General features: G+C 42.7%; 1 protein-coding gene across 1 annotated transcript in view; it reads right to left on the reverse strand.

Annotated features, from left to right (window-relative positions):
- Positions 1-18,558, reverse strand: part of LOC119573327 (epidermal growth factor receptor kinase substrate 8-like protein 2) — a gene marked incomplete at its 5' end in the record, with an annotated part of 70,840 nt that extends 52,282 nt beyond the window's left edge. Inside the window, 5 exon segments of the mRNA XM_037920508.1 lie at positions 1,417-1,594; positions 3,644-3,799; positions 5,852-6,063; positions 6,463-6,545; positions 18,496-18,558. Coding sequence (XP_037776436.1) covers positions 1,417-1,594; positions 3,644-3,799; positions 5,852-6,063; positions 6,463-6,545; positions 18,496-18,558 — 692 coding nt within the window.
- Positions 18,559-19,537: the final 979 nt, after the last annotated feature.

A 19,537-nucleotide genomic window follows, 5' to 3' on the forward strand; every position in this document is an offset into this window, starting at 1 on the left:
AGAGGGGGGAGAGGGAGAAGGAGAAGGAGAAGGAGAAGGAGAAGGAGAAGGAGAGAGAAGGAGAGAGGGGAGGGGTGAAAGGGGGAAAGGGAGAAGGGGAGGGGAGGAGAGGGAGAGGGGGAAGTAAAGGGAGAGGGATAGGGGGAAGTAAAGGGAGATGGAGAGGGAAAGAGGGGAGAGAGGAATAGGGGAGAGAAAGAGAGAGGAAAGGGAGGGAGGAATATTGGGAGGAAGGGAGTAGGAGGGAAGGAGATGGAGAGGGAGGGAAGGAGAGGGAGGGAAGGAGAGAGAGAGAGAGAGAGAGAGAGAGAGAGAGAGAGAGAGAGAGAGAGAGAGAGAGAGAGAGAGAGAGAGAGAGAGAGAGAGAGAGCAGGGGAGGGAGGTTGGGAAAGTTGGTAAAGGAGGTAAATATCAAATGATGAATAAACAAAAGAAAAAGGCAATGGGAAAAACTCAAGGAGAGCATAAAACAAATCACTTTTACTTAGTCAACTTTAAAAAATGTGGTATTTTCAACTAGCCACAAAATTAAGATAAGTTTTCCATACAAGTGTTTTTGCAACAGCAGGCAAACTCTGGCCACCTTTTAGATATCTATCACACAAATAGCTTTACACCTTTATCCACTGTTCCATTAGTACACAATTTGCTTTATTATTCCAAGAAATAACTCTGCACACTCAACAATCACAAACATAATTGACGACCCAGTTCTATGTCACAAGGGCTTGAATGGTACCTCCTTTCAAAGAGCTTTTTAACTGGTATGTGGAAACATGACCCGAAGCAGATGTCTCTCCTCATCTCAGACTCTGAGCAGACTCTGTTACTGCTGTATCACAAAGGCCCCCACAGTATAATTTCCTTCTCATAGTTATTTACAGTTTTCATCCAAATACAGATGAAAATGCTTATTTTCCACTAGCATAGGTATCTTTCCATTGTGAAAGCTTTCCATATATTCTGTACATCATTCCAGCAATTGATATAATACGCAAAATAACAACTCTAAAGAAACAACAAAGATTATGCATCAGAAGTAAATACCAACCAATGCTCAAGCATCTCTTATCAAGGAAGGATGCACTTGAGAATTTGGTGACGATTGGCTGAATCCCAAATGTCTGCATAACATCGCTCTATTACAAGTTATCATAATCAAGAAAGTTGTCAACCTGCAATCAGTCATCACCCACCTGTCACATGTGTCTTTCCACATAAGAGTAACTCACTCAGAACAATCAAGCAGGTACAATAATCAGAAGTGTAAAGAAATGAAACCCCAATGGTAAATACACCTTTATGACATTGATAAAGGTAGAGCACTTTTCTTGGATAGTTTTATCATAACAACTTCACCATGTATACCTTTCCTCTACAATAACAAATTTCCAAAAGCCATAATAATGTACTTACAGAAGTCTGCTCGATATCCATTCATTCCCAGTGGAGGTTCAGGCGCTGGCTCCTGAGGGGGAGGTGGGATGTGCTCTCCACGCCCGGCTCTGGCTGCTCGCCCTCGCCCAGGCACTCCCTTGCCAGACATGAAAAGCTTCATGTCTTCCACCACATCTTTGGCGCTAATTCGTAAGCACTGTGAGAGAAATCACAGGGTCATTATTCTGAACATTCTTTATGAAGAATTCTTGAAAATGTAAACAAGGGAAATTTTTCCATTTTTCCCAAGAAAAACTATGAAATGATATGAAGCAAAACTATTCAATAAAGAAAAAAAAAAAAAAAACAATGAATAAAGGAGAAACACTAAACATGAATTGTACACAACCACATCCACACCCAAAACCACACCCTAATACAGAATTAATGAGATGAGAGGAAATCTTCTGAGAAGATTCATCCAAATGGAAAGAATTGACTAAATAATCATAAAATATTCAAGAAATCTTCCCATCTGGAGGAATTCTTTCAAAATATTTCAACTCCTATTATCAACCACATTCTCACTGAGATGCCTCAATAATTTACCTGAACATGTAATATATATTACGACATATAACTGTATTTTCCAAACACTAGCCCTTGCACTACTAACCCTATCACTTGTTCCCATAGTACAATGATGCAATAATAATAATGACACAAATTATCTTGCAGGCCTTGACAATGTGTTGCCACTCTCTGCTATTCATGTCAGTTTGTAATAATGTATTATGAAAAAAAGTAAAATGCCTCATTTAGTATAAATGAAAAACATACGTCTAATACCTAAGACATCAGATATTTCTGTTATTTACATACAGCATAGTCATTCATGTTTAATTATGTAGGAATGCAAGAGAATCAGAAAGAGGGGATGGAAAAGGAAAACAAAGAGGAAAGGGGGAGGCGGAGGAAGACTGAATCAGGACTTATTTCTCGGTACTTCTTCTCAGACATTCCATGTTAGAGATGGTATTATTTCAGACAAATATATTTACATTGCATCCTGAAGTGAGCAAGATATACAAAAATTTACACATTAACCAGTTGATAACATCTCCCTTACATATAAAAAAATGTATGATAAATGGCTGATTACTTGATTACTTTGTATGTAGGCGTTCCACTTATGATTATAATAAAATGCTCACATGCAGGAGCCATGAAAGATATAGATATTCAGCATTAACATCTCCCTAAATCTGATATTGAAACTTTAATTTATCATTACAAAGTGTGGTTTATAATAATAACTTTCAGTATTATTAAAACCTTATATTTGGATCCGGAAAACTATACATTAAATTTTAGATATCTTATACCTGCCCTCTAAACAAATCCAATCTCAGTTATATGAAATTTCATCTAAAGGAAAGTAAAAGTCAGAATATTAACCGTTTTTCTTTTGCCTTCCTAAACAATTTCTATATCCAGTTCACATATCACAAACATTTGCACAAGGTCACTCATACTGAAAAGATTCATATCCTGTTAGCAAATGGATAAACAAAAGGAGTGGAGAGCTTACATGGGGAATGAGGGTATAGGGGTATGGGGGTATCATAGGTATGGCAAGTGGAAAATTGCCATGCAGTAACAGACATATTAGCGGACACAACATACGTCCCACTTATAATGAAAAGTTATAGGAAAAAAGCCTGCCACTTTTTGAATGGCTTTGCATGATTGTGGCAAACAGTACTGCCTGCACATAATGCAGCAAATACCAATTGGATTAAATACTAATTTTCTTCCAAGTTGGTAATTTGTAAAGTCATGTGTCTAGTTATCAAACAGCCAGCACTTATTTCGACCTTCATGGCAAATCACCAAGGCCTATGCAAGGGAGTGGGGTCCTTGAGTAAAAATAGGCCGGGAATTTCCCTGGTTCTAAGCGACTGAGGGTCTCTGAACCTACAAATTTCTTGAGATCATAAATAAGACCATACTGGATAAAAACAGGATCATTAAAGGGAAAGGAAAAGAGGCCTGAGAGAAATGAATCCCGATGACAAAATCCCTCTCAACAGTCCTCCAAAGCAATATTCATTTTCAATAATAACCATAAAAACCTGGTAAGTATTCTCCTCAGATTGGGATGACATTTGTAAATTGTGTAAACTACACTATAAGAGTGATTCAACAGCTTAAAAGTTCAGATCTTGATATTAACATCACTTGTCTTCAGAATATCTTTCCTTACCTGGAAAATATGCATTTCTGTTGGGTTTTGGTAGTTACGCTTAGGATCTTCCGCCACAATGAAGATGAAAATATTGTTGTACAGCTCTTTTGGGTCTTCGCTTGTAAATGCTGTTGGCTCCCTTATCAACTCCATAGGGAACTTTTCCACAGTGTCCTAAAACAGAAGAAAGTAAGGCAAAGAGGTAATTTTCAGGGCAAGGATGGAATCATGGAATACTTTTACAGACACAAATGACAAGAAAATGGACAATCAAGTTAGAGTTGCAATAAACATATTGCATAATCAGCGGTGGCATTTGGGGGGGGAGGGCAGCCAATGGGTGCCAGCTTTCAAGCTACAACAACAAAAGCACTGTTGAAAGTTTACTGTGTTTAAGTACTCTGACAGAGTAAGCAATTTCTGCTAATTTCTCTTTGCCTTATCAAAGAATATTTGGTCCCATATAGGAACTTTCAAATAATGTCCCTGGAAATACTTGTGTCAAGCAAGAACAGTAATGGTTATAAGAATGTTGAACTGTTCAACTGTTATGCAAAGAGAAGTAACAACTGCTGACTCAAAACATAATCAAATGATTATGTGAAATAAATTACAGACATCATAGTTATTGGTCAGCTAGACTTGAAAAGAATCTCTGCTACGGCCAAATGAATGACCTCACAATAATATAAAAGTTGAAAAAAGTTAATTGAAAAGATTGCAACACAGTTCAGTCATACCTATTACCTAAAATCATAGATAACTACATAAATTAGCATACAAATACTGTGACAATAATAAAATAAAGATGAAAATATCAATTGTAAATGCGGATTCAAAGTGGCTATTTGTTGCCAAATTCATTTATACAATAAGATAGACTAAAGCAATAGTACATTACTGAATAGCATTCTATCTGTTTCCTGATATTTCATAAGACAGATCAAATTCCTTAATAAATTGAAAATCTTTTTATCTTATCAACTCTATGAGTCTGTATACAAGATGACATCAAAGTTATACAAAAATATAGAAAGAGCTGTTTTCCATTCAAAACTTCTAGCTACTCGATAATGCTGAAGAGTGCATATGCAAAATAAGAAACCAGAGAAAGGATCTGATTTTCATTCAACAACCAAGACAATAAAAGCAACTTGTGTTCCCTAATTGCACGTGATATCAAGCAGAATTCCAATTGTGATTCGTAGAACATTTCAGCCTTATCTCTTATCATTCTTTTAAGATAAGATTATGATACATCTATAAGTTATTTCTCATGGGAAAAAAATACATATATATATATATCAACACTGAGAATGTGAAATTAGTTTATTGCAAGATATGTAAGGAGAAGAAATATCTAGTGCTAATGATAATACTCCAGCTGTGTTATTCACAGGGTATTTCGTGCCACAATGTTTGTCTTCATGATAACTGTAGTATGTTATCTTATCATCACCTGCGTATAAAACAAAAGGTCAGAGGAACATCCAATTCTTTGATAATTTAGAAAAATAATTCACCTTTGACTAAGGTTAATGTACAGATAAAGTCATAAGTAAATGATTATTGTTAGACAAAAATAGAATAACACCACAGCAATTATAACATGATTTAATTGTACATCAGTTTAACTCTGGACACAGGCATTCTATGCTACATTTAGAAAAGATGCACTCCACAAGTTGGTTATGATGGGCTGATTGTAACATGTCTGATTAACATAATTATAATAATCATCTGCAACAACCTATCAGTTATCAAATAATTATCATGAACAACCTGTTCACTCTCCTCAATCATCACTAAACAGGAAAGTGCATCATCATCTCCAAAAAAATAACTGAATGCAGGTACATTTCCTCTGGAAAGTCTATTCATGGCTGTACTCTTACACTGAATAAATAAGTTAAATGATGTGAACCTTTATTTCATAGGATATCATTGTTCTAACTTGATTATGTCCATAATTTCTCATAGAACATCAGGTCATTAATTTTTCTGTGCTCTTTTTGGTACTATAAATATCTTATATTGAAGATTATTCTGAAGATATTATTATTATATCCTTATCATCATCCATTACAATCATTCATATAACACAAGAATTTATCCAACTTGAACACATCAGAGACATACTACAGATGAAGTCTCCATACAACAGACATACTTATAGCTTTCGTAAAAAAAAAGGAGGGGAAAAAACTTTACTTATCAGACGCTCACCCCATTTTCATGTGACTGTATGCAAACCCATTTCTTGTCTAGCCGCAACATCATCTTTTGTGTCCAGATTCCTGAGGTTTTCTCCATGTGTAGAAGACGTCGCATCCCATCTGCGGGGTATACGAGGTCTGATTCTGGCGACACTCTGAAGGTGGCCAGGTGCTCCAGGACGTAGGTCGGACCATCCTCGGCACTCCCGACGGATCCATTGTCTGCAAGAGGGCAAGGCTGATCAGCATGTATAATCAACTAAATATCATATACTTCAAGGATAGCAATATGAAGGTTGATTACAATATATTAACCAGTGACTCCTTTACTGTCCATCAAATGATCATATACCCTAGCACAAAAGTCTTTTCATTTTGCCTACATGAACATACATACAGCATCTCTTCAACATTATCCATAATTCCATACTTGACAGTCTCTTTCTGCTCATATAACCCCACAAAACCCATTCCTATACAATCTTGTAATTACATTCTTTACCACATTTTAACAAAACATATTCCAGGCTCAAAAATTAGCCTTACTGATGGACTAAACACATGTTAAAATCACATCTTGATTTCAGAGCCCTACCCCTATCCTCTCGTGCCAGAACTCACCCGATGAATAACCATTGCTGGCCGTGGAATGGCCACGGTGATCTGATCTGTAGGGCGACATCCGGTCTCTGTCGTATGCCGAACTGTTGGGAACCAAGAAAAGCTTTAGTATGTTTGTTATCATATAATGCTAATTAAGAAGCATATCGCATGAACAATAGCTATTAATGATTACTACTGTTCAAATTAATAGTAGAATCAAGCAATCAATCCACTGTTTTATGATAACAGGAACAATGATATCAATAACAACAAAATAATCATAAAATCATTCTAGGAACAATAATAATCACCAATGTCATAAACCATGACAGACATAACCACAATCGTAGAAAAATCATTACTGCAACGAAAACAATATCAATAATAGTAATTACTGTCAACAATATTAAAAATCAATATTCAGTTATCAATCAATAATAAAAATAACGATAACAGTGATGAAAACAATGATAATGATGATAATAATAACAATAAAACATGGGAAGAAGATTGGTGATATATTTGAGGGTAAATACATATGTAAAAGTAAAAAAAATGGTAACAAAAATACCATCAACAAAATAATAACAATGACATAAAACTGATGATAATAACAATAAAATAATAATGACAATGATTATGATTATGATATTGATGACGATGATGATGATGATGATGATGATGATGATGATGATGATGATGATGATGATGATGATGATGATGATGATGATGATGATGATGATGATGATGATGATGAAGAAGAAGATGATGATGATGATGATGATGATGATGATGATGATGATGGTGATGACGATGACGATGACTGATGATGATATGATGTACAATAATACGTCCTAAAAAATAATAAAAGGAACAGACTCTCAACCAGGGCTGCTCATCCACTGGCGATCCGAATCTGCACCTCCTGAGAGCGTTGTAGAAAAAAAGTATAAAATAAAATCAAATCATATGGGAACACCATGGAGTACTCTGATTGGTGGTTTTATTTTCATGACTGCATGTAAAAATATATATCCGGACCTCTGCATATACAGCCTTTGCTCATGATAGTTGAATAGCCCTGCTCTCTAAACCGTCGCCATGCACCGAATATCATGCGCAAGTTAAGCAAGATTGAAAAAAAAGAGAAAAAAAAAGGAAATATGATCAATGCATGACAAACATCACGTGGATCTGCGTTGCAACTCCTCCCATTTCTTGCAACTTGCCGGGTTTCTGACCCACGTGTTACACAACAGCTGATCGCCTCTCGAAAGCAAATCCAATTGTTTCAAACAGGTGGTCGACACAGAAGGGAAAAATATGTCTAAGGCAAAAACACGCCGGGAAGTACAAATGAGGGCGACATAACGCGGGGACTGAAGACACTACTTTATATGGTTTTGGTGCTCCGGATGGCTACTGGAGGGGGGGGGAAGAGAGGGGGAAAGAGAGAGAATGAGAAAGGGGGAGAACGGGTGCTCTGGATGGCTATTGGAAGGGGGGAAGGAGAGAAAGAGAAATAGAGGGAGAGAGAGAGAATGAGAAAGGGGGGAGAACGGGTGCTCTGGATGGCTATTGGAAGGGGGGAAGGAGAGAAAGAGAAATAGGGGGAAAGAGAGAGAATGAGAAGGGGGGGGGAAACGGGTGCTCTGTATGGCTACTGGAGGGGGGGGAAGGAGAGAAAGAGAGGGGGAAAGAGAGAGAATGAGAAAGGGGGTGAACGGGTGCTCTGGATGGCTACTGGAGGGAGAGAAGGAGAGAAAGAGAGGGGGAAAGAGAGAGAATGAGAAAGGGGGGGAACGGGTGTGGCTACTGGAGGGAGAGAAGGAGAGAAAGAAAAATAGAGGGAAAGAGAAAGAGTGAGAAAGAGTGAGAAAGGGGGAGAACGGAGTGCTCGGAGGCTATGGAAGGGGAGAAGGAGAGAAAGAGAGGGGGAAAGGAGAGATGAAATAAGAGAAAGTGAGAAAAGGAGAAGGGGAGAACGGAGGATGAGAAAGAGAGAGGAAAGGGGAGAGAACGGAGTGAGAAAGAGTGAGAAAGGGAGAACGGAGTGAGAAAGAGTGAGAAAGGGGAGAACGAGAGTGAGAAAGAGTGAGAAAGGGGGAGAACGGAGTGAGAAAGAGTGAGAAAGGGGGAGAACGGAGTGAGAAAGAGTGAGAAAGGGGGAGAACGGAGTGAGAAAGAGTGAGAAAGGGGGAGAACGGGTGCTCTGGGTGGCTACTGGAGGGAGAGGAAAGGGAAAGAGAGAGGGAAAGATAAACAGAGAGAGAGTTAGAGAGAGTGTGAGAGAGACAGAGTGAAGGAGAGAGAGAGAGAGGGGGGGGTATACAGCATGGACATTACTGTATTTGGTTTTGATGCTTCGAAACATAAACTGATATTCGACTCTTGGTGAATGAAAGAGAAAAAAGAGAGAGAGGGATGTTAGTAATTTTGCCTGAGAGAGAGAGAGAGAGAGAGAGAGAGAGAGAGAGAGAGAGAGAGAGAGAGAGAGAGAGAGAAAAGAGAGAGAGAGAAAAGAGAGAGAGGAAAGAGAGAGAGGAAAGAGAGAAGAGAAAGAGAGAAGAGAGAGGAGAGAGAGAGAGAGAGAGAAAGAAAGAGAGAGAAGAGAGAGAGAGAGAGAGAGAGAGAGAGAGAAGAGAGCAAAAAGAGAGAGAGAGAAAGAGAGAAGAGAGAAAGAGAGAGAGAGAGAAGAGAGGAGAGAGAGAAGAGAGAGAGAAAGAGAGAGAGAGAAGAGAGAGAAAGAAAGAAGAGAGAGGAAGAGAGAGGAGAGAGAGAGAGAGGAGAGAGGAGAGAGAGAGAGAAAAGAGAAAGAGAGGAGAGAGAAAAGAGAGAGAGAGGAGAGAGAAAAGAGGAGAAAGAGAAAAGAGAGAGAGAGAAAAGAGAGAGAGAGAAAAGAGAGAGAGAGAAAAGAGAGAGAGAGAAAAGAGAGAGAGAGAGAAAAGAGAGAGAGAGAGAGAGAGAAAGAAAGAGCAAAGGGGGCACAGAACCAGCAACTCCCATCCCTTTCCCCTTTCCCCTCTTCCCTCTTCCCTCCCTCCACCCCCTCCTCCTAGCCCGCACCAAACTCACACGCAATTACGAGCGGCCACGTAATCCTGGGCTTCTTCGTACGGCTTCCTGCGGAGGGCATTTATCCCCTCGCGCACCCCGGCCCTCCCGCTTAGCCATGGGTAAGCTGTCACCTGGCCCCGGGGAGGAGGGGAAGGGCGAGGGGAAAGGGGAGGAGGGGAGAGGGAGGGGAAAGGGTGAGGGGAAAGGGGAGGAGGGGAGAGGGAGGGGAAGGGTGAGGGGAGAGATGGATGAGGGGAGAGGGAGGGGAAGGGGGTGAGGGGAGAGATGGATGAGGGGACAGGGAGAGGACGGGGGTGAGGGGAGAGAGAGAAATGGAAAGAGGGGAAAGGGAAGTAAAGGGGGTGAGGGGAAAGGTTGGGGAGGGGATAAGGGGAAAGGGAGGGGACTGGATAAGGGGAAATGAAGGGGAAGGTGATGAGAAGAACGGATGTACAAAGAAAGGGATGAGGAGAGAGAGAGAGGAAAGGGAGTGCGGGGAAGGCGAAAGGCGGTGAGGGGAAAGGAAGGAGCAGGGGGGAAGGAAAGTGGGAAAATGGATAAGAGGGGAAGAGGAAGTTGAGGGAAGAGGGATTAGAAGAGATGAGGGGAAAGGGAGGGGGTGAGAGGAAATGGAGGAGATGCGGAGATGAGGGGAAACTGAGGCGATGGGGGATGAGGGGAAAGGGAAGGTTACGGGAAGGGAACAAGGGAGGGGGAGGAGAGGGGGAGAAGAGGGGAAAGAGGAAAGGAAAAGAAAGCGGGACAGGGAAGGGGGATAGGGATGAGAAGAGAAAAGGAATGGGACGGGATAAAATGGAAAAAGAAGAGAAAAAAAGAGAAATAAATAGAGGAGTAAATAAAGAAAAACAGAGGAGCAGAGGCAGGATTAAAAACCGAAGACGCAAAGAGAAGAGTAAAAGAAAAGATTAAAAAAGAGAAGAGAAGAGAGGAGTAAAGAAAGGAATCAAAAGAGAAGGGAAGAGAGGAGTAAAGAAAGGAATCAAAGGAGAAGAAGAGAAGAGAGGAGTAAAGAAAGGAATCAAAAGAGAAGGGAAGAGATGAGTAAAGAGAGGATTAAAAAGAGTAGAGAGGAATTAAGAGAGAGGAAAAGAAAAGAGCAGAGAGAGGCAATAGCAGCCACGACGAGCAAGGCCCTCGTCCCCTGCCCCCCCCCTCCCCCGCCCCCCTCAGGCGACCCGGGGCATTCGTTCGTAATTACTGGGCTCTCGCTGATAAGATAAGGCTACAACAACACTATGAAGTCATCCGAGATTGATAGCAACTTTGTTTTCATTCAAAGCCATTTTCGTCTTCTTTGATCCCCCCCTCCCTCCCTCCCTCCCTCCCTCTCTCTCTCTCTCTCTCTCTCTCTCTCTCTCTCTCTCTCTCTCTCTCTCTCTCTCTTCTCTCTCTCTCTATCTCTATCTCTCTCTCTCTCTATGTATTTATCTATCTATCTATCTATCTATCTATCTATCTATCTATTCCCCTCTCTCTCCCTCTCTTCTCTCTATCTCTCTCCTCTCTCTCCCTCTCTTTTCTCTCTCCCTCTCCCTCACTTCTCTTTTCTCTCTCCCTCTCCCTCACTTCTCTTTTCTCTCTCCCTCTCCCTCACTTCTCTTTCTCTCTCCTCTCCCTCTCCTCTCTATCCTCTATTCCTCCCCTCACCTCACTCCCTATCTTTCCCTCCCTCTCCTCTCCCTCTCTTCTCTCCCTCTCCCTCTCTTCTCTCTCCCTCTCCCTCTCCATCAATATCCATCTATTCCATCCGCACGCAGACCAATCACCAGGTGGCCAGCGGCATATGCCTTATCACCTTCATCATCTTATCGGTCCTTATCATATGGTGCTATTTGGCAGTGTGCTCCCCCCCCCCCTCACCTTTTACTTCCCTCCCTCCTTCTCCCTCCTCTCCCTCTCCCCCTTTCGTTTCCCCTCTCGCCTTATCCTCTCTCCTCCCCCTCCCTCCTTCTCCTCCTCCCCCTTCTTCTTCTCCTTCTCCTCCTTATCCTTCTCTTCCCCTCTCCCCTCGCCTCAGTCCCGTCACAAACAGGTTCAAAACTTCTGGGTGGGTAGGAGGGAAAGAGCGGGAGGGAGGGAGGGAGGGAGAGAGAGGGAGGGAAGGAGGGGGAGAGAGAGGAAGGGAGGGAAGGAGGGAGAGAGAGGGAGGAGAGGAGGAGGGAGAAGAGAGAGAGAGAGAGAGAGAGAGAGAGAGAGAGAGAGAGAGAGAGAGAGAGAGAGGGAGGGAGGGAGGGAGGAGAGAGAGAGAGAGAGAGAGAGAGAGAGAGAGAGAGAGAGAGAGAGAGAGAGAGAGAGAGAGAGAGAGAGAGAGAGAGAGAGAGAGAGAGAGAGAGAGAGAGAGAGAGAGAGAGAGGGGGGGAAGGAGGGAGGGAGAGAGAAGGATGGAGAGAGGGAAGGACGGAAGGAGGGAGGGAGGGAGAGAGAGGGAAGGAGGGAGAGGGAAGGAGGGGGAGGAAGAGGGAGGGAGGGAGGGAGGAACAGAAACAAAATAAAGAACAAAAAGTGAGTGACAGACAGATAGATCGGTAGGTAGACAGGTAGGCAGATAGACAGATAGATACGTAGAACGGAGGAGGAGGAGGAAGAGGAAGAGGAAGAGGAAGAGGAAGAGGAAGAGGAAGAGGAAGAGGAAGAGGAAGAGGAAGAGGAAGAGGAAGAGGAAGTGGAAGAGGAAGAGGAAGAGGAAGTGGAAGAAGAAGAAGAAGAAGAAGAAGAAGAAGAAGAAGAAGAAGAAGAAGAAGAAGAAGAAGAAGAAGAAAAGAAGAAGGAGGAGGAGGAGGAGGAGGAGGAGGAGGAGGAGGAGGAGGAGGAGGAGGAGGAGGAGGAGGAGGAGGAGGAGGAGGAGGAGGAGATAGATAGAGAGACAGATAGAGAGAGATAAAGAGAGAGAGGGAGGAAGCGTGGGAAGGAAAGAAGTGGGAGAGGGCGATGATACCCATAAAACATGTCACAAAACTCGTTACTTACCTGTTACAAACAAAAACAAACCTAATTATAATAAGCAGTGATTAGTCTAGAGCAAAACGCAAATACCATAATATCATTAATTCCGCTTCTAAGAACTTATAACTTAAATGATAAGATACATGCACCGTTAGCATCGGAGGAAATTCATGCACGGTATCACTGTATAAAAATAAAAGCTTTGAAGCTGAGCTTGCATGCAGATCGGGCTTCACTGCCGGAGGATTAATTGAGGAGGAGGAGGGGGGGAGGGGGGAGGAGGAGGAGGAGGAGGAAAAGGAGGAGGAAAAAGGAGGAGGAAAAGGAGGAGGAAAAGGAGGAGGAGGAGGAGGAGGAGGAGGAGGAGGAGGAGGAGGAGAAGGAGGTGGAGGAGAAGGAGGAGGAGGAGGAGGAGGTGGAGGAGATAGAGGAAGAGGAGGAGGAGAAGAAGAAGAAGAAGAAGAAGAAGAAGAAGAAGAAGAAAGAAGAAGAAGAAGAAGAAGAAGAAGAAGAAGAAGAAGAAGAAGAAGAAGAAAAAGAAGAAAAGAAAAACAAAAAGAAAAAGAAGAAGAGGGAGGAGGAGGAGGAGGAGGAGGAGGAGGAGGAGGAGGAGGAGGAGGAGGAGGAGGAGGAGGAGGAGGAGGAGGCGAAGGAGGAGGAGGGGGTGGAGGAGATAGAGGAAGAGGAGGAGGAGATAGAGGAAGAGGAGAAGGAGGAAGAAGAAGAAGAAGAAGAAGAAGAAGAAAAAGAAGAAGAAAAAGAAAAAGAAAAAGAAAAAGAAAAAGAAAAAGAAAAAAAAAAAAAAAGAAGAAGAAGAAGAAGAAGAAGAAGAAGAAGAAGAAGAGGGAGGAGGAGGAGGAGGAGGAGGAGGAGGAGGAGGAGGAGGAGGAGGAGGAGGAGGAGGAGGGAGGAGGAGGAGGAAGAGGGAGGAGGAGGAGGAAGAGGGAGGAAAAGGGAGGAGGAGGAAGAGGGAGGAAAAGGGAGGAGGAGGGAGGAGGATATACAGGAGGAGGAGATAGAGAAAGAATATAAAGGAAGTCGAAGAAGAAAAAATACAGAATGGGGGAGAAGCAGACGACAACCAATCGCAAGCCTAGAAATAACAATTAAAGTTTTATCAAAATCAATTAGCAGCGGAGGAGGAGCGAGTATCGTTACCAGAGATCGTTAGCAGAAGTTTATCAAAACAAGCCCAGAAGCCGAAGCCGAAGCCAAAGACACATGCCAGTCGAGGAAAGACGCATTAACGGAAACGCAAAAGGGGGAAATGGGTTTCCAAGGTCTGCTAAACAAAGGAAGACGTCAGAGGCAGCGCTAAACATTCGAGCGAGAAATTATGCGAGCGGAATTAAGAAGAAAAAAAAAGACGAACGGGGGAAGAAAGTGCGCAAAGGAAAAAGAAAGGGAAAAAGGAGAACAAATGAATAAGGCCGCGGGAGAGTGTGAGAGCGGAGCAGCGCGGGCAAAAGGGCGAGGACTTCAACGGTACCTTGAGAGAGAGAAGAAGCAGTGTAACGATGACACTTAAGGACGCACGTCACGTCTGCAATGACAACAACATCATGACCAACATTGAAACAAGGTCTGGGGGATTGCATCTGCATGTGTTGCATAGGCAGACAGGTACAGAGACAGCCGGCAAAGCAAGGGAAACCGCACGTATACACAGTCAAGGATACTCACGCGCGTGCATACACACCTTACGAGCTTCTATGAACAATACGTAACACACCTTATGAACATCTTTGAACAATACATAACAAACCATAGGAACATTTTTGAACAACACACAATAACCGAGTCGACGAACTTGAAAGGAATGCACATCGGATGAACAACATTCAAACACAAATCGACAGGTACACAAACAAAAATAAAAAATAAAATAAAAATAAGATAAACACAGCATGTGCAGCAAACACACACACACACACCACGAGGCGACGAACAAAACTAGATGCTTCTATATGCAACAGAAACCAGAAATGAGAAGACAACCACACACAAATATAGACAACACCAAAGTCGGCTTCACACATTCATTTCCTCCCTCCCTCCCTCCTCTCCTCCCTCCCTCCTTCCTTCCCTCCTTCCTTCCCTCCCTCCCTCCCTCCTTAATCCTCCCTCCCTCCTTTCTTCCCTCCCTCCCTCCCTCTTTCCCTCCTTCCTTCCTCCTCTCATCACACTATACCCTCTCTTTCCACCTTTCTCATCCCCCTCCTTCCCTCCCTCCATCACACCCTCCCTCCTTCCCTCCCTCCCCCTCTTCTAAGGCAACGAGCGACCTGACCATAACAGGGATACATGACGCCTGAAGGAAGGGGGGAGGGGGGATGAAGTAAGAGGGGGAGGGGGAGGGGGCAGGAAGAGGAGGAAAAGGAGGAAAAGGAGGACGAGGAGCAAATGGAGGAGGACGAGGAAGAGGAGGAAGAGGAAGAGAAGGAGGAGGAGGAGGAGGAGGAGGAGGAGGAAGAGAAGGAGAAGGAGAAGGAGAAAGAGAAGGAGGAGGAGGAGGAGGAGGAGGAGGAGGAGGAGGAGAACAAGGACGAGGAGGAGGAGGAGGAGGGGGGAGATGAGGAGTAGCTGCAGGCGGATGGGGAGGTGAAGCTGGTGGGAAGAGATGCGCGTCCAGGAAGAAGAGAAAGTAAAGGGGAAGGAGAGAGAGGAGGAGAGGGGGAGGGAGGGGGGGGGAGGGAGAGAGGGAAAGAGGGGGAGGGAAGGAGGAGAAGGAGGGAGGGAGGGAGGAGGGGGGGGGGAGGGAGGGAGGGAGGGAGGAGGAGAGAAGAGAGAGAGAGAGTGAGTAAAGGAGAGAGAGAGAGAGAGGAAGAGAGAAGAAACAGAGACAGAGAGGGGACAGAGACAGAGACGAGAAAGAAAAAGAAAGCGAAAGCACACGAGGAGGTGGATGGGAGGAATAAGAGGAGGAGGAGGGGGGGGGGGAGGTGTTTCTTCTTATCCCCCCCCCCTTCCTTCCCCAGGCTCGTCTGAGGGTTTGCGAGGCTGTGGGAACGCGTGTGCTGGAATCTGTGACGCGGTATTCAGCGGGAAGAGGGGAACAGCAAGAAAAAAAGGGAGAAAAAGAAGTGGGAAAAAAGTGAGAGCGGGGGGGGGGGGGGGGGAGTAGGAGGAGGGGGAGGGAGGAGGAGAAGGAAGAGGAAAAAAAGGAGGAAGGGGGAGGAAAAGAAGGGGAGGGGAGGAAATTGGGGGGGGGAGATGATGATGATATGAGGAGGGGGAGGGGGGGAGGGGGAGGAAGAGGGGGAAAGGGGGGAAAAAGAGGGGGGAAGAGGGGGGGAAGGGAGGAGGAGGAGGAGGAGGAAGAGGGGGAAGGGAGGGGGAGGAGGAGGGGGGGAGGGGGAGGAGGAGGGGAAAGGAGGAGGAAAAAAGGAGAAGGAGGAGGGGAGGAGGGGGAGGAAAGATAGAGGAGGAGGAAGAGATAGAGGAGGAGGGAGGAGGGGGAGGAGGAGGAGTAAGAGAGGCGAGGGGAGGGGAGGGGGAGGGGGAGGAGGAAAAGAAGGGGAAAAGGGAGGAGGAGGAGGAGGAGAAAAGAATAGGAGGAAGAGGAGGAAGAGGAGGAAAAGAAGAAGGAGGAGGAGGAAGGAATTGGGGGGGGATGATGAGGGATGATGATGATGATGATGATGATGATGATGATGATGATGATGATGAGGAGGAGGAGGAGGAGGAGGAGAAGAAGAGGAGAAGAGGAGGAGGAGGAGGAGAAGGAAGAGGAGGAAGAGGGGGAAAAAGAAGAAGGAGGAGGGGGGAGGAGGAATTGGGGGGGGGATGATGATGATGATGATGAGTGTGATGATGATGATGATGAGGAGGAGAAGGAGGAGGGGGAGGAGGAGGAGGAGGAGGAGGAGGAGGAGGAGGAGGGAGGAGGAGGAGAAGGGGGAGGAGGAGGAGGAAGAGGAGGAGGAGGAGGAGAAGAAGAGGAGGAGGAGGAGGAGGAGGAAGAGGAGGAGGAGGAGGAGGAGAAGGAGGAGGAAGAGGAGGAAGAGGAAGAGGAAGAGGAAGAGGAAGAGGAAGAGGAAGAGGAGGAATAGAATTAGGCGGAGAAGGAAGAACAAGAATAACGAGAGAGAAAGAGAGAAAGAAAGAAAAGGAAAAGCGGAGGAATAAATAAGGGAGGAGGAAAAGGAGGAGGAATAAATAAGGAAGGAGGGAAAAGGACAATAATAACGAAGATCAGAAAGAGGGAAGGCGGCGAAGAACGAACGTCAAAATATGCACGATGACAAACGTGACCAAAATCACACACTTGGTAAAAGAAAAAGAAAAAAAGAAAAAAAAATCTTGTTATATACAAAATTCCAATCTCCTGCCTCTCGTTTTCACTTCTCCCTCAATTCGCTCTCCTTTCCATTCCTCTATTCGTCTCCCGTTTTCACTTCTCCCTTAATTCGTCTCTCCTTTCCATTCCTCTATTCGTCTCTCGTTTTCATTCCTCCCTCAATTCGTCCTCTCGTTTTCTTGTTCCATCCCCCGTTTTTCGCACTACTTCGCTTCACTTCTTTTTTTTTCCAGGGCATTCTTAAGATTCCACCGTGAACGCCGTCCGTCTCCACATGGCGAGGGAAGCAATGCAGTCAAACCTGTCTGTTGCACGTTTTCGTAACCTCGAACGCGGATGTGGATAAATACATCCCGTGCGTGTTTGAGTGCGAGTCTGTGCATATGCAAGGTGCTCGTGATTGTTAAAATTATCATTACTATAACAACTACTGTAACAACAACTGTAACAACTACAACAATAATGACAAAAAAAATAATTTTAAAAAATATCATAAGGATGATGATGACGACACTAATGATGATGATGTGGAGCAGGATATCATTTCGAACAATGAGAAAAAAAAGTAAAACAAACTAGATAATATTAATGATGATAATGATGTTGATGATATTGAAGATGGTACCAAACTAGCTCTGGTGAATTTTATGATGATAATAATAATCAAATAACATCAACAATAATAAAAAAGATCACACAAAAAAAAATACAGTGTAATCATCATCAAAATCATTTTAAGTATAATCATGGATTAAAAAAAAAAAAAAAAAAAAAAAAAAAAAAAAAAAAAAAAAAAAAATAATATATAATTTAAAAATATTATATATATATTATAAATATATAAAAATAATATTATATATATATAATATACATATAATAATAATATATATACATTATAATATATACATATTATATAATTATATATATATATATATAATAGATATTTAAATATACTATATATTATATATATGTCATAATATATAATATAATATATATTATATAATATATATAATACATATATAATTACATATATATAAAATAAAGAAAATACAAAGAAATTTATATTAATAAAAAAGTTATATGTTATTAAGTTTAAAAAAAATGAAATATGTAATTATATGGATGTATATATGTATATATATGTATATAATTGTATGAGATATATATATATATATATAGATATATATATATAACATTACATATAATAGTATACATATAATACATATATATACATATATATATACATATATATATACATATATATACATATATATACATATATATATATATATATATATATATATATATATATATATATATATATATATATATATATATATAAACGGTACACGCATACTGCACGAATCACTATGCGGCGCTGGGTACCAATGCAACAGAAGTCATGTAAAAGGAAAGATAATACTATAAACCCACTGTTGGTGAGGGACGCCCAACATGCCTCACAAAATGCACACAGAATCAGAAGCCATACGAGTGGGCATCCGGCATATCGCCCTGAATACCCCAGGCGCGATACAAGACCCAATACTCACAGGCTTGTACCGCACGCATGGCCACACAAAGGAGAGAAAAAGTCTTCTAACAATCGTTTACTACATCACCAACGCAACGAGACGCCAAGGGAGAAAAAAATAAATAAAAAAACACGTGACACAAGACACATGGCAACCGAACACGTGGTCGACGGTGCCGCCAACAAAGTGCCATACCTGTAGCCACTGTGGTAGTCGGATTCCCATCCTTCATACTGGTTCCGTTCCCGGTACTGAAAGCTGTTATGGTTAAAGCTGTGTGTTACTGGTTGTGCTTGTTGCTATTGTGACGTGATGATGAGTGCTACGGCGGTGATGATGCTCTGATTATTACGCCCAAGGATTATCCCAAAAGCTTGTAATTTGTGTCCCTTCAAGGATTAACTAATAGGCTCGTAATCAGTGCCCTTAATGGGATGAATAGACTGGCTGTCTATCTCTTGTTTACTGGTGTCGGTCTTTTCTAATAAAAAAAATGTACTTCTTGTGTACATTTGGTCTTAGTATTCATGTTAATTTTGTTTTATCTCTCTATCTGATATCTGTTTTGTTGATGTTTTTGAGTCGATATCTGATTTACGTGTTCGTGTTATATGAACGTATATCTTTCCCAATTATTTATATCTATTAATGTCTTATTGTCCAGAACAGTGATACAGGACCGCATTTATTATATACAAAAAAAAAAAAAAAAGACAGGGCAGTCACAGCCAAAGCTCGTGTACAGCAAACGAAGCTCCGAAACTCCCACACAATTTACCAACAAGGACCTGTCTGCCCGAGACAGAAGTCGGAACACGTACGAAACACGTTTTACAGTTGGTCCGTGACCGTGCGCGACCAAACCAGGCCAAGAGAAGGCCGCAACAGATCGCCGAGCCATATTGCAGGAAAAGTAAATCACAAATGAAAAGATTGCAAAACAAATGGAAAGAACTGACGGCGACAAATCAAAGACAAATGGCAATTAAGGTCCTAAGGTCCTGAGACCGAAAATATGGCAAAAAGGACGGACGAAAAGTGCGGAAGGAACAGAACGAGATGTGCCAAGGTCAGGGAGAAGGTTCAATCAGCAAGGTCGTGGGAGAGACACAGGTACGCAAAGGTCGAGGAATACGCAAGAACAATACGCGCATAACCATATGTGTGTGTGTGTGTGTGTGTGTGTGTGTGTGTGTGTGTGTGTGTGTGTGTGTGTGTGTGTGTGTGTGTGGGCCGG

Source organism: Penaeus monodon, chromosome 5 (genome assembly GCF_015228065.2).
Source record: "Penaeus monodon isolate SGIC_2016 chromosome 5, NSTDA_Pmon_1, whole genome shotgun sequence".
Taxonomy (NCBI): domain Eukaryota; kingdom Metazoa; phylum Arthropoda; class Malacostraca; order Decapoda; family Penaeidae; genus Penaeus; species Penaeus monodon.